We start from the raw sequence: 15072 nt of genomic DNA on the forward strand, positions 1-15072 counted from the left end.
TGAGAGGAAAAAATAGACAGAGAGAGGAAGAATTTGTCTTGATGGCAGTGAATTGGTTTCTTTCTTTTCTTTTGGTTTTACAACAGTAACACTTTAATGAGTCAGGGAAATACAGAAAACATTCTGGACTGCAAGTTGAAACAGGATAAACACGTCAAGAATTTGACCTGAGTGCCCCCTAGTGTGCTGTTAACTTAGGACCAAAAACCGAAAAACAAACCTGTGGTGGAGTGGAATGGTACTGACAGCGACCCTATAGCACAGAGTAGAATCACCCCAAGAGGTTTCAAAGGGTTGTTTGCTATATTCAAACTGCCGATCTTTTTGTTGGCAGCAAAATTCTTAATCACTGCACCACCAGCGTTTCCTAAATTAAAAAGAAGTACAGGATTTACACTCTCAAATTTTTGGCCCTCCTAACAAGGAGCCCTAGTTTTACAGTGGGTAAAGTGCTTGGCTGCTAACCTAAAGGTCTGTGGTTTGAACCCACCAGTTTCTCTGCAGGAGTATGATGTAGCATTCCACTTCCCGTTAAGATTTAAAGCCTTCAGAACTCTATGGAGCACTTTAACTCTGTCCTATAGGGTCACTATGAGTCAAAATAAATTCCAGGGAAGTAGAGCATCTGCTTCTATAAAGATTATACTTTGGAAGCTTTGGGGAAAATTCACTGTGTCCAAAAAGATTTCTATGACTCAGAATTGACTCAATGGCAGCGGGTTATTAAACTACAGCACAGGAGTCCCTGGGTGGTACAGACAGATAACACACTTGGCTGCTAAATGAAGGGTTGGAGGTTTCAGTCTACAAGAGGCTTATCAGAAGAATGCAAGGTGACCTGCTTCCGAAAAGTCAGACACTAAAAACCCTACGGAGCACAGATCTTCTGTTACGCATATGTGGTCACCATGAGTCTCAGCTGACAACTCAGCAACTGGTGAACCTGCCCAGCCCTTATTACCATTCCACTCTGTTGGCCATAGTACGTGCCACAAACAAAACATCCAGCCACTCACCTTCCGCAGGACCTGCCCTGCTGCACCATAGCTGAGCAACTGGCCTTGCCCATTGGATAAGGAGGTGAAAAATATAATGACCATAGACAAGAAAACAACAAAGAATCACAGGCCACCCAGTAGATGTAACCAAATAATAATAATAATAAATGCAGGACAAAATGAACAGGTCTACAAAAGTAAATGAGGAAAATGACTACTGAATGTCCTAGAGATAGCAGACAATATCAAAACATAAAAAAGGATAAGATGCTTCCAATAGGCATCCAAAATAAAACACCAGATGAATTTCCAGTAGCAGAAAGGCATTAGAATTACCTGACACAGAATTCAAATCTCTAATATCTGGAACTGTCTAAGAGTAGAAACAAAAAGACAAAAATGAGGAAAAAATAGACAAATTTATGGAAAAGGTAGAAAAATTCATGGCAAAAAAGACAAAAAATGGAAGAATGCAGGAAAATAATACAGGAACAAAATACCAAAAGACATTCACAACTAGAAATCATAAAAAAAAAAAAAAGGTAAGAAACCCAAAGGAAACAACAATATTTCAGAAATGAACAGTGTCATAGAAGGGCTGAGGACCAAGTTCTAAATGATGGAAGATAGAATTAGTGAAATTGAAATCAAAGACTTCGGTACAACTCTCTTTGAAAAAAAATCAGAAGAAGAATGAAGAAACCCTGCGAATTATGTGGGATACAATCAAAAGCTAAATTTTGCAAGTGATCAGAGTGCCAGAACAGAGAGAGAAAATGGAAAACACAGAGAGGATCAATGAAGAATTACTAACAGAAATCTTCTCTAACATGAAAAATGAAAAGTTATCCATTGAAAAGCTCAATGAACCCCATTTGGGATAGACAGCAAAAGAAAATTATCAAGGCATATCACAATCACACACACTAAAACCAAAGACAAAGAAAAATCCTGAAAGCAGCTCAAGAAAAACAAAAAGTCACATACAGAGGAGAAACAATGAGACTAACCTCTGATTATTCAGCAGAAACCACACAAGCAAGAAGGCAATTGGATGACATAAATAAAACCTTGAAAGAAAAAAATTGCTGGCCACAAACACTATATCCTTCAGAACTCTCATTCCAATATGATGGTGAAATTAGGACATTTCCAGATAAACAGAAATTAAGGGAATATGTGAAAATGAAACAAAATTTACAAGAATTATTAAAGGGAGTCCTTCATCCTGAGAACAAATGACATCAGACCATAGCCTCAACCTAGGATACAAGATTTTGCCAGCCAGATACCAACATAGAAAATAAACTTTCAAGGGCTATTCAAAACCAAAATAATTACAACAGGGAACCAGAGAGACTAATCTGTAAATAAGAACAATGTTAGAACAATAAAAGAGGGAATAAACAGTTCAGGTATAGAACTTTCTAACGAAGAGGAAGGCAAGGTGATACCAAGTAATACTAGACTGGCTCAAACTAGGAAGATAAGGGTAAATTTGAAGGTAGTCCCAAAGAAATTTAAAGAACCGACTCACCAAAATAAAAAAGATAAAGCCTCAATAAAAACAAAATATACATAAACAAAAGAGATGAAAAAGAAATCCACAAACAAAAGGAACTCAGCACAGCAGAGTAAGAGGAACAAAGAAGAAAATGTTAGCACCACAAAAATAAAAGCAATACACAATACAGAAAGAAAATCACACCTCTCAGTAGTAACACTTTATGTAAATGGCCTAAATGCACCCATAAAGAGACAGAGAATGACAGAATGGATTAAAAAAAAAAAGAAGAAGAACAGAATCCATCAATATACGTTCTACAAGAGACACACCTTAGAAACAAACAGGTAAATTTATTAAAAATCAAAGGATGGAAAAAGTATATCAAGCAAATAACTATCAAAAAAGAGCAGGAGTGGCAATACTAATCTCTGTTAAGATACACTTTAAAACAAAACCCAACATAAAAGACAATGAAGGACACTATGTAATGACTAAAGGGCTGATCCATCATGAAGACTTAACCATAATAAACAACTATGCCCCCAATGACAGAGCTAAAGATACATAAAACAAACTCCAACAGCACTGAAAAGAGAAATTGGCAGCTCCACAATAATAGTAGAAGACTTCAACACACCACTTTTGTTATAGGGCAAAACATCTAGAAAGAAACTCAACAAAGATACAGAAGACTAATGGGCACAATCAGCCAACTTGACCTCATAGACATATATACAACACTCCACCCCACAGTTGCAAAGTACATACACATTCTTTTCCAATGCACATGGAATGTTCTCCAGGATAGACCATGTATTAGGACACAGAGCAACACTCAACAAAATGCAAAACACTGAGAAATACAAAGTATCTTCTCTGACCACAATGTCATAAAAGTAGAAATTAACAACAGAAAGAAGAAAGGAAAACATCAATTAAATGGAAAGTGAAGAAATCAGAGACGGAATAAAAAAAAATTCCTAGAATCAGAGGAGAATGAAAACACATCTTACCAAAGGCAGGGCTTACAGGTTAATTGATAGCAATAGATGCAAACATCAAAAAAGAAAGTGACAAAATCAGAACATTAGCTACACAGCTTGAACAAATAGAAAGAGAACAGCAAAGAAGCCCCCAGCTACCAGAAGAAAAGAAAAAATAATCAGAGCAGAAATAAATGAAATAGAGGATACAAAAACAATAGAAAGTTGGTTCTTTGAAAAGACCAACCAAATTGACAAACCACTGGTCAAATTGACAAAAGAAAAATACAAGAAGACACAAATAATATAAATTAGAAATGAAATGGCAACCATTACAACAGGCCCAAGAGAAATAAAAAGAATCATAACAGAGTATTATGAAAAAGTATACTCCAACAAATTTGAAAACCTAGAGAAACGGACAAATTTCTACAAACACACTACCTACACAACTTAAAACAAAGTGATGTTGAAAATATGAACAGGCCCATGACAAGAGATAGAAAAAGTAAGAAAAAAACTCCCAACAACAAAAAAGACTCAGCCCAGATGTCTTTACTAGAGAATTCTACCAAACATTCAGAGAAGAGCTTACACCATTATCACTCAACATATTTCAGAACACAGAAAAGGAAGGGATACTTTCAAATAAATTCTATGAAGCCAGCATAACCCTGAAAAAAAATCGTCAGAATAAAAAAAAAAAAAACTTACATACCAAATTCTCTCATGAATATAGATGCAAAAATTATCAACAAAATTCTACCCAATAGAATTCAGCAAAATATAACAACAAAAAAAAAACTCCACAACCAAGTAGGACTCATACCAGGTATGCGAGGATGGTTCTACATTAGAAAATCAATCAATGCACTCCTCCTCATTAATAAAAGGAAAGATAAGAATCACACGATCATATGAATAGATGCAGAAAAGGAATTTGACAAAGTCCAACACCCATTCTTGATAGGAACTCTCAACAAAATAGGTGTATAAAACAGGTATAGAAGGGCAATTTTTCGACATAATAAAGGCGATCTATGCAAAGCCAAAGACCAAAATCATTCTTAATGGAGAGATGCTGAAAACATTCCCCTCAAGAACAGAAACAAGATATGAATGCCAGTTATCCCCTCTCCTATTTAACATTGTGCTGGAACTTCTAAAAAAAAAAAAAAATCTAATAGGAAGATTCAGCACAGTCCCAGGATACATGACAAACATACAAAAATCGGTTATCTATACAACAATAAAGACAATAATGAAAAGGAAATCAGGAAAACAATACCATTTATAATAGCCCCTAAAAAAATTAAAAACTTAGGAATAAGTCTAAACAAGGATGTAAAGGACCTATTCAAAGAAACTACAAAAGACTCCTGCAGGAAAACAAGGAAGATCTACATAAATGGAAAAACATACCATGTTCATGGATAGGGAGACTCAACGTTGCGAAAATTCCAATTCTACCCGAAGTGATTTACATGTACAGTGCAACCCCGATCAAAATGCCAACAATACTCTTTAAGAGATGGGAAAACTTATCATTAAGTTTATATGGAAGGGAAAAAGTCCCAGATAAGTAAAGCACTATCAAAGAAGAATAATAAGAAGAAGGAGTAGGAAGACTAGCACTACCTGACCTCAGAACCTACTGTACAGCTAGAGTATGGTAATCAAAACATTCTGTACTGGTAAAGCAATAGATACATTGACCAAGGGAACACAATTGAGAACACAGGTGTAAGTCCATCCATCTTTGCTCACCTGATCTTTGACAAGGAACCAAAGTCCATCAAATAGGGAAAATATACTCTTTTTAACAAATGATGTTAGCAAAACTGGATTTCCATATGCAAAAAAATGAAATAGGACCCATATCTCTTACCACATAAAAAAAAATAATTCAAAATGGAACAAAGTCCTAAATATAAAGCCAAAAAGTATGAAGGTCATAAAAGAAAAAATAGGATCAATGCTAGAGGTCCTAATACAAGGCATTAATAGGATACAAACCACAACCAACAACACACAAACTCCAGAAGATAAGCCAGACAACTGAGATCTTCTAAAAATTAAACACTTATGTTCATCAAAAGACTTCACCAAAACAGTAAACAGAGAAATTCAGACTAGGAAAAAAAATTTCACAGTTACAAATCAGACGAAGGTCTAATGTCTAAAATCTGCAAGAAAATCCAATACCTCTACAGTAAAAAGACAAATAATCCAGTTCAAAAATGGGCAAAGGAAATGAACAGACACTTCACCAAAGACATTCAAGCAGCTAACAGACAAAAGAGAACATGATCCCAATCACTAGCCATTAGAGAAATTTAAATCAAAACCCCAATGAGATACCAACCCCCCATGGCATTACTGTCACCAATCAAACAAAACAGGAAATAACATATGTTGGAGAGGTTGCGGGGAGATTGGAACTTTTATGTACTGCTGATGGGAATGCAAAATGATATAACCATTTTGGAAAATTATATGATGCTTCCTTAGAAAGCTAGAAATAGAAATACCATATGATCCAGCAATGCCACTCCTAGGACTATATCCTAGATAAATAAGAGTCATTACACAAATAGACATATGCGCAACCATGTTCATTGCACGATTCTCCACACTAGCAAAAACATGGAAACAACCTAGATGTCCATCAACAGATGAATGGATAATGAAACTGTGGTACATACACACAATGGAGTATTATACAATGATGAAGAAGGACGATAAATCTGTGAAGTATCTCCTAATGTGGATGAACCTGGAGGGCATTTTGCTAAGTGAGATAAGTTACTCACAAAAAGACAAATATTGTATGACATCACTACTGTAAAAACTCACCAAAAGGTTTACACACATAAAAAAGAAGAAATCTTTGAAGGTTAAGAGGGAGGGGAGGGGTGGAGATGGAAAAACACTAAATAGACAATAAATAAGTAGTAACTTTGGTGAAGGGGAAGGCAGTATGCAATACTAGGGAAGACAGCACAACTCGTACAAGGCAAGATCATGGAAGTTCCATAAACATATCCAGACTCCCTGAGGGAACAAATTGCTGGGCTGAGGGCTGTGGGGACCATTGTCCCTGGCAACATCTCTCTCAATTGCAGTAACATAGTTTATAAAGAAACGGTTCTACACTCTACTTTGGTGAGTAGCATCTGGGGTCTTAAAAACCTGTTAGCACCCATCTAGGATACCCCACTGGCCTCACCCCTTCAGGAGTAAGAAAGAATGAAGAAAACTAAAGATATAAAAAGATATAAAGAAAAGATTAATCCAAAGGACTAAAGGACCACATCTATCACTGCCCTCAGCAGACTGAATCCAGTACAGCTAGATGGTGCCTGGATACCATCAATGCCTGCTCTGACAGGGATCATAAAAGAGGGTCCTGGACAGAGCTGGAGACTTGCTGGCCTTAAAGAGACTGGAGAAACCCTGAGATTGTGCCCCCAGATACGCTTTCAGCTCAGTAATGAAGTCATTCCTGGGGTTCACCCTTCTGCCAAAGATTGGATAGGCCCATAAAACAAAACAAGAGTAAAGGGGCACACCAGCCCAGGGGCAAGGACTAGAAGGCAGAAGGGAACAAGAAAGCTGGTAGTAGGAAACCTAAATTTCAGAAGGGAGAGCGTTGACATGTTGTGGGGTTGTTAACCCATATCATAAAACAATGCGTGTACTGTTTAATGAGAAACTAGTTTGTTCAGTAAAGCTTCATCTGGAGTACTATTTAGAAAAAAAAAAAAAAAGAAGCTAATGGGTTATAGAAGAAATCAAGGAGAAAATAAAGGAATTCATAGCTTCAAATGAGAATGAAAAGACATCTTACCAGAACTTTTGGGATGCAGCAAATGCAGGGCTTAGAGGTCAATTTATAGCAATAAATGCACACATTGAAAAAGAAGAAAGGGCCAAAATCAAAACATTAACCGTACAAGTTGAAGTAATAGAGAGCAGAAAAAGGAGTTCTTGGGCACCAGAAGAAAGGAAAAAAAGATTAGAGCAGAAATAAATGAAATAGAAAAACAATTGAAAGATTCAACAAGACTGAAAGCTGGGGTTTTTGAAAAGATCAGCAAAATCAACAAATCATTGGCCAAACTCACAAAAGAAAAACAGGAAGCAAAAACCAAACCCACTGCCAGGAGGGGAAACAAATAACCTGAATGAGATGGGCAATATCACAACAGACCCAACTGAAATAAAAAGGATCATAACAGAATACTATGACAAATTGTATTCCAATAAATTTGAAAACCTAGTGGAAATGGACAATTTTCTAGAAACACACTGCTTACCTAAACTAACACAAAACTTGGGTCGTTGGGTAGAAAAAATAAATAAACCCATAACAAAACAAGAAATTAAAGAGGTAATAAAAAAAAAAAATAAAATAAAAAAAAACTCCCTGGCCCAGAAGGCTTTCCTGGAGAATTTTACCAAACATTCAGAGCAGAGTTAACACCGGTGCTACTAAAGGTATTTCAGAGTGTAAAAAAGGAAGGAATACTCTCGAACTCATTACAGGAAGCCAGCATAACCTGATACCAAAGCCAGACACAGGAACCGCAAAAAAAGAGAATTACAGACCAATATCCTCAACAAAATTCCAGCCAATAAAAGGCGTTGGAAGGGCATTGCAGAAGAAGGGCTGTCCTGACTGTCTAGTCGGTCAGTTGGGTGAGTGTGAAGACACTTGTTGGTTCTCAGTCCCAGCCACATACTTGGAACACATGGTTCCTTGATGATTTTGCATTGTGACCCAGCCTGAGGACTATCTTACCACAGACCACCCAACAGGGCACTGTGTGCGCAAGGGCATGATGCAGAGATGCTGTGCAATCAGGGGTAGAAGAAACAATCCAGCCAAAATAGTGTAACTGCAGTAGGTGGACAGGCCTGTGTTGCTGTAGCATTTATTTCATATCTCTTTTTAAAATTGTAGCTCTTCAAGGAAGGATTACTCTGCAGAGAAAACTCCATTTCCAGGTTTGCAAATACCTTCTCACCTGGAACAGAGTAGAGCAGGAGCCTGAGGATTTGGATGGTGTCACCACCCTGAAGCTTCTCTCTTGTGTGATGTTGCTCAGGTTCCATTCCTCAGAAAAGGCTTCCTTTATGAGGCTCAGATAAGCAGGGCCGAGCCCACGGTGGGGTTTGGCAAGGGGACATTTATGTCAAGAGCCAGGGAGTACGATGGTGAAGTCTGAGAGCACAGGGTTGTGGTAGAAAATCTTGTACGGTGCTCTCGTCTGACTTACTTTTTGAATATGGCAGTAGTGGCCACATATCATCTTGGATTCTCTGCCCCAAACTAAAATTAAGCTAGTGATGTAGAGCAAATGTTTCGGGCTCGACTACTAACCAAAAGGTTAGCAGGTGAAATCCAACAATGGGGCCTTGGAAGAAAGGCCTGGCAATCTAGTTCTGTAAGATTAAAAAGAGTTCACCACTGAGTTGATTCGGACTTCTGGTGACCCCATGTGTGTCTGAGTAGAACTGTGATGTATATGGTTTTCAAAGACTGATTTTTCAGAAGTAGAGCGCCAGGGTTTTTTTTTTTTTTTTGAGACCACTGTTGGTGGACTAGGAGTTGAGTGAGTTAACCATTAAATAAAATTTTAATTATTTATTTTTTGGTTTTTGCATGCTTCAGGGTAAATCTCATCCTTGATATTCCATTTAGCCTACAAGTGGAAGTCTCCTACTGATTTTAAAATATCGGTAATTCTATTTCTAATTTCTGGAAATTCAGTTGGTTCTTTTTCAGACCTGAAGTGCCTCCTTTTTAGTGTTCTTTACCTTGCATACAATGTCAAGATTATCATTTATTTCTTTAAATACACTCATATAATGCCCAAATCTGAAGAAAGAACAGAATTCCTTTTGTTCTGTTATTTTTACTGCATCACATTTGCATTCATATCATGCTATTGTTGTTGTTATGTGCCCTCAAATTAGTATAGTGACCTTATACACAAGAGAACGAAACACTCCGTGGCCCTGAGCCATCCTCACAATCTTTGCTATGTTTGAGCCCTATGTTGTAGCCACTGTGTCAATCCATTTCTTTGAGGCTCTTTCTCTTTTTCGCTGACCCTCTACTATAAGAAGCATAATGTCCTCCTCCAGGGACTGGCCCCTCCTGATAACATATCCAAAGTAAGAGAGATGGTGTCTCACCTGAAGATTGAGCTGCTCCAGGCACACCGAGGCCATGCATACCTGGAATGAAACTCCTTGAAGAGTTGATATTCAATCACAACTTTGCTAGGAAATCCTGTTTGTGTTTTCCTGTCCTTTTCCACAGTGAATCTAGAGCCCTGTTCTTAGGTCTTAGCCATTGTGGACATGATATGTTCCACTTTCTCTTTGGTTCACACTTCCTTTCTGATCTGAGCCCTCGGAAGACCTAGCTCAATATGGGATCAATGAGGACTTTCCACACAGGTGAATTCTGGGCCTGTCTTCCATTTCTCTGGCCCTTGCATAGCCCTGGAATCCAATCTGAAATGCTTGCAGTGTCTTTTAGCTATCCTTCAGGATACAAGTGTCTTTAGAGCTCAGACATTTTCTAGCTATAAATTTTTATCAAACATTGAAGCAAAAATTTCCCATATTCTTCCCTTTCCTTTGATATTTTTTCCCAGCATTTTTTATTATTTCCCAAAACTGTTGATTTGAGGAAACTAGTCCATCATTTATGGAACCTGAGCCCGTTTATAACTGTTTATAAGTTAAAACTAAAGCCATTTATTAGATCATGGGTGTTTCAGGCAGTTGTGTCAGGCTAGTAACCTAAAGGTTGGCAGTTTGAACACACCCAGAGGTACCCTGGAATAAAAGCCTGTCAATCTGCTTCTATAAAGAACACAGGCAAGAAAACCCTATGGAGCAGCTCTACTGTGTAACACATGGGGTTGCCCTGAGTTGGAATCCACTGGGATGTGAGAGGTTTTAAGTTGATACTAGAGCTTCTAAGTACACTGCTGTGTCTGTTCCAGTGATAAAATTATACTTTGTGCAATATTTTTGGTTGTTGATGTACATTAGATACTTTCACAAATCGTGGTCCATGTAATCTGCTTTCAGTTCACTGACTGCTTTGCATAGGCCCCCCCACACCCACGCTGGCTGCTCAGATATTATAAACGGGGCCTGTGCAATGGGAGCTGATCTGCATCAGGCAGGCAGGGGCAGCAAGATGATGCCACAGACTCTCGTCCTCCTGTCCCTGTTGCTCTGGGCCTCTGGTGAGAAATTAAAAGTGTTCAATCCCTGTAGAGTAGTATCTTTTCAGAGCTGAAAAATAATTTTTACAAATAGTGGGAAATGATGGTTATTTCCAAACTGGAACCAATTATGTGCTGATACCTAATATCAGTAGATGTTGTGTCGGGGGATATTTTCATTTGCTATGAAAAAGTGTGTGTATATGCAGGCATGGTAATTGTCCACTTTGAATACAGGTGCCAGTGGGGACATCATAATGACCCAGTCTCCAGCCTCCCTGGCTGCATCTCCAGAAGGAACGGTCATCATCAACTGCAAGGCCAGCCAGAGTCTTTTTTACAGCTCCGACAACAAAGACTATTTAAACTGGTACCAGCAGAAACCAGGACAGGCTCCTAAACTGCTCATCTACTTTGCATCTAATCGGGATCCTGGGGTCCCTGACCAGTTCAGTGGCAGTGGGTCTGGGACAGACTTCACTCTCACCATCAGCAACTTCCAGGCTGAAGACGCTGCAGTTTATTACTGTATGCAGAATTATGATGATCCACCCACGGTGCTTCAGCTTCGAACAAAAACCTCCTCCCGAGGGCTACAGGCCAGTGAGTCTTCACTGCACCTGCTGCTTCCTTTCTGCTCAGCCCTGAACATGCACGCTTCCTCTGTCTGCCCCAAGGACTGCACCTCCGGACGAATTCCTTGGAGTATTTGCAGGTACCAGGAGAAAATTAAGGGATGTGGTTTCTTCTGGCTCCCATTTTGTGGTAAACTAAAGAAAAAAAACCTCTAAAAATCTCTTGTAGACTTTGTCAGGAGTTTTTATATCACAGGAACCTGCATGTTTCACATGGATAGATCACATGACTGATTTGGGGTAGTGTCCAGTGTGCTTTACACCCTGAAAGATCAGTTTTCTCTTCCCTGTGCATTGTTGACTCTCGAATATTCCCGGTTTATTTCCTTCTTTTCCTGGACTTTTTCCTTTCTCTTCCATTATGCCTCATAACTCTGGATCTAATCCAATACTAAATTTGTGCCTTCCTATTTAAAATCTCCCTCACAGAAGGAAGTATTCCTCTCTTACATTTTCCTTCCATGGATCCTGTTTTCCAGCCAAGCCTTCCAGGTCAACATCAATGAAGGTGTTTTCCTGCTCTAAGGTCCCATTTTACTGCCCCTTTCTCCTCTGTCCATGTCTTTCAGTGTCACTCATTCTTTCAAAGGCCAGACTCTAACTCATTAACCATATCACTCTAGAAACATGTAAGAGTTTTCCCATTTCTTTTTTCATTATTTGTCAATTCCCTTTACATTAATCCCCTGGGTGCCCAAGTTTAATTTAGTGACTGAAGGAAATCATGTTTCTTTCTCATTTTTACTTGCCATCTTGTGAGTCCCTGACTCATGAAAATTCAATGTACAATATAATCTGATTGTTGTGATCCATAGGGTTTTCACTGGCTGGTTTCTCAGAAGTAGGTCGCCAGGCCTCTCTTTCTAGTCTGTATTAGTCTGCAAGTGCTACTGAAACCTGCTCCACATCACAACAACACATGTAGAGGAAGTATGGTAAATGAGGCCTGTAGGTCCCTGTTCGGGTTGATGCTGATGACAACCCAAGTAGTGTTTCCAGTCAGTGTAGACAAGACTCTGGCCCTGCAGCTGATAGAGACTTTCTATCCTGGGAGACAGCAGAGATTCTGGCACCTACTGAGCAGGATCTGTCCTATTTAAACTAAAATGAAAGGCACACAAGGATGATCCAGAGTTACTGTGCAATCGAGTACAGAAGGAAAATCAAACCAAAATGGGCTCTAACTGGAACAAGTGCACAGGTCTATGTGGCTTGTAGCATCTATTTCATATCTCACTTCAAAATGTAGACCTATCTGAATAGGAGGGTCCCTCTGGAGAGAAAACTCCATCTCTAGGAGATGAGGCTTCTGGGCCAGATAGAGGAACTGTGCATGTTCAGGAGTGTGAAGGAAGCAGCTGGTGCGGTGAAGGTTCACAGGCCTTTAGCCCTGGGGAGGAGCTTGTGTTCAAGGCTGAAACACTGTGAGATCATAGGCACAATGTTGCAAACAGCAATAATCTACCACATCCTCACCCTGGAAGCTGCTGATTGTGAGGGTGAAGACTGTCCCAGGCCCACTGCCACTAAAGCAGTCAGGAATCTTGGATGCCTGGTTCACGTGCAAAGGAGATATTCAGCTTAGGAGCCTGTGCTAGTTTCTGCTGATAGCAGGCTAAGATGCTGCCAACACTCTGGCTGGGCTTGTACTGATGGTGATCATTTCTCCTAGAGACACAGTCAAAGAGACAGGAGACTGTGTTATCACGATGTCCACACTGGTACTTGCGATCAGAGAAGACAATTACCATGCACACATATATACACAGCTTTTCATACACACATTAAAATATACCATTTTAAATATGCATTTTAGTGGAATACACTTCAAACTTAAGTGACCCATCATTTACTACTATGCCCTAAAATAGTTTTTCACTTCTATAAAGATACTTCTCTAAAGGGATTGAGGTACTTTTCTTTTCTCACCAGAGATCCAGAGCAACAGGGACATGAGGAAAGGAGCTTGTAACACCAGCTTCCTGCCTCCATCTGCCTGATGAAGATCTACGCATACTGCAAAGTCCCCATTTATGGAGCCTGAGCAGCCAGACTGGGCCTGGATCGTCTCTGCAAAGCCATCATTGAATGTGAAAGCAAACTGCATGGGCAGCGGGTTGTGAAACCAACCAATGTAAATCAAGAGCCAAAGACTAGAAAAGACTAAGGAGTCAACTTAGGAGCTCTAAAACTAGGAACAGTAGCTTCTCTTAAGAAGGCCTTCTATTTAAAATCAGGAAACAAACTGAAATGGGTCTAGGGCTGGTTTCCTGATTTCTACAATCCTCGTGAAATAATACAAAATACTGGAAATATACAAAAAAAAGAAAGAAGAGTATAGAAGTGATTACAATGGAGAACTTTTGGTTCACTTTTTGATAAAAATTTATGGCCGGAAAATGTCTGAGCTCTAAACACAATTTTATCCTGAAGGACAGTTTAAAATCACTCCATACACTAAAGTTTTAATTCTAGGGAATTGTAAAACCCAGGAAAATGGAAGACCGGCCCAGAAATTACCTATGTGGAAGTCCTGAGGGTCCCTACATTGTGCTTGAACCAAGGGAGTGGGACTGGAATCTCAAAGTCAGTGTGAACTAGAGAAACTAAACCTATCCTTCTCACAGCTGCTAGAAAATTATCAAAAGTCTCTAGGTTCATTGTGGAAATGAGCAGAAAAAAATAAGCAAGATTTCCTTGGGAAGATGTGTCTGAAAGTCAATCTTCCAAGGAGTTTCACTCCGGGTATGTATGGCCTAGGTGTGTCTGGAACTCTCCAACCTTGAAATTAGTTTAAGAGGACCCAATCAATAGGAAGCTGCTCTAGAAGAGGGCACACCCATCATAAGTCCTCAGGAATCCTCGTCAATAATTTTTGGAAGACTGATACCACCAAGACATCAGAGATATTTGACTTCCAAGAAAATAACTAGGATATGAATAGAAATGTGATGCAACTGAAATAACAGAGAAAAAAAAAAACAGTGTTCTCCTCAGCCTTTAGATTTGGGAGCTGTATGACTTAATTTAAAGAAATAAATGATAAAATTTACATTGCATACAAGGCACAGAAAAATAAAAGCAGGGTGCAACAGATCTGAGAAACAAATTCCAGAAATTAGATTCAGAATACACGTCTATCGGTTTGTCTTACTTAGGGGGCTCACATGTTGCTGTGATCCTGGTTGCTGTGCTGCCACTAGACAAATACCAGCAGGTTCAGCCCAGTGGACAGGTTTCAGCTGAGCTTCCAGACTAAGACAGACTAAGAAGAAAGACCTGGTGGTCTACTTCTGAAAGAATTAGCTATTGGAAGCCCAATTAAGAGCAGCAAAACTATGTCTTTTACACGGCCAGAAGATGAGCCCCTCAGGTTGGAAGGCACTCAAAACATGACTGGGGAAGAGCTGCCTCCTAAAAGTAGAGTTGACCTTAATGAGGTGCACAGAGTTAGTCTTTTGGGATATTCATGTACTGATGGGGCATGACTCAAAATGAGAAGAAACAGCTGAACATCCATTAATAATCGACATGGGGAATGTATGAAGTATGAGTCTAGGAAAATGAGAAATTGTCAGAAATGAAGTAGAATGCATAAAGATCAATATTCTAGGCATTAGTCAGCTGAAATGGGCTGGTATCCATCATTTTGAATCAGAAAACTGTATGGTCTACTATACCGGGAATGATAACTTG

The 15072-nt window shown here is 39.1% G+C and overlaps 1 gene segment (V, D, J or C); it reads left to right on the forward strand.

The window, feature by feature from the left end:
- LOC126060229 (immunoglobulin kappa variable 4-1-like) overlaps positions 1-11901 on the forward strand; it is a 465741-nt gene extending 453840 nt beyond the window's left edge. The window contains 2 exon segments of the V gene segment in view: positions 10979-11348; positions 11856-11901. Of these exon segments, the coding sequence occupies positions 10979-11348; positions 11856-11901 (416 nt within the window).
- Positions 11902-15072: the final 3171 nt, after the last annotated feature.

The sequence above is a fragment of the Elephas maximus genome, chromosome 17, assembly GCF_024166365.1.
Source record: "Elephas maximus indicus isolate mEleMax1 chromosome 17, mEleMax1 primary haplotype, whole genome shotgun sequence".
Lineage (NCBI taxonomy): Eukaryota > Metazoa > Chordata > Mammalia > Proboscidea > Elephantidae > Elephas > Elephas maximus.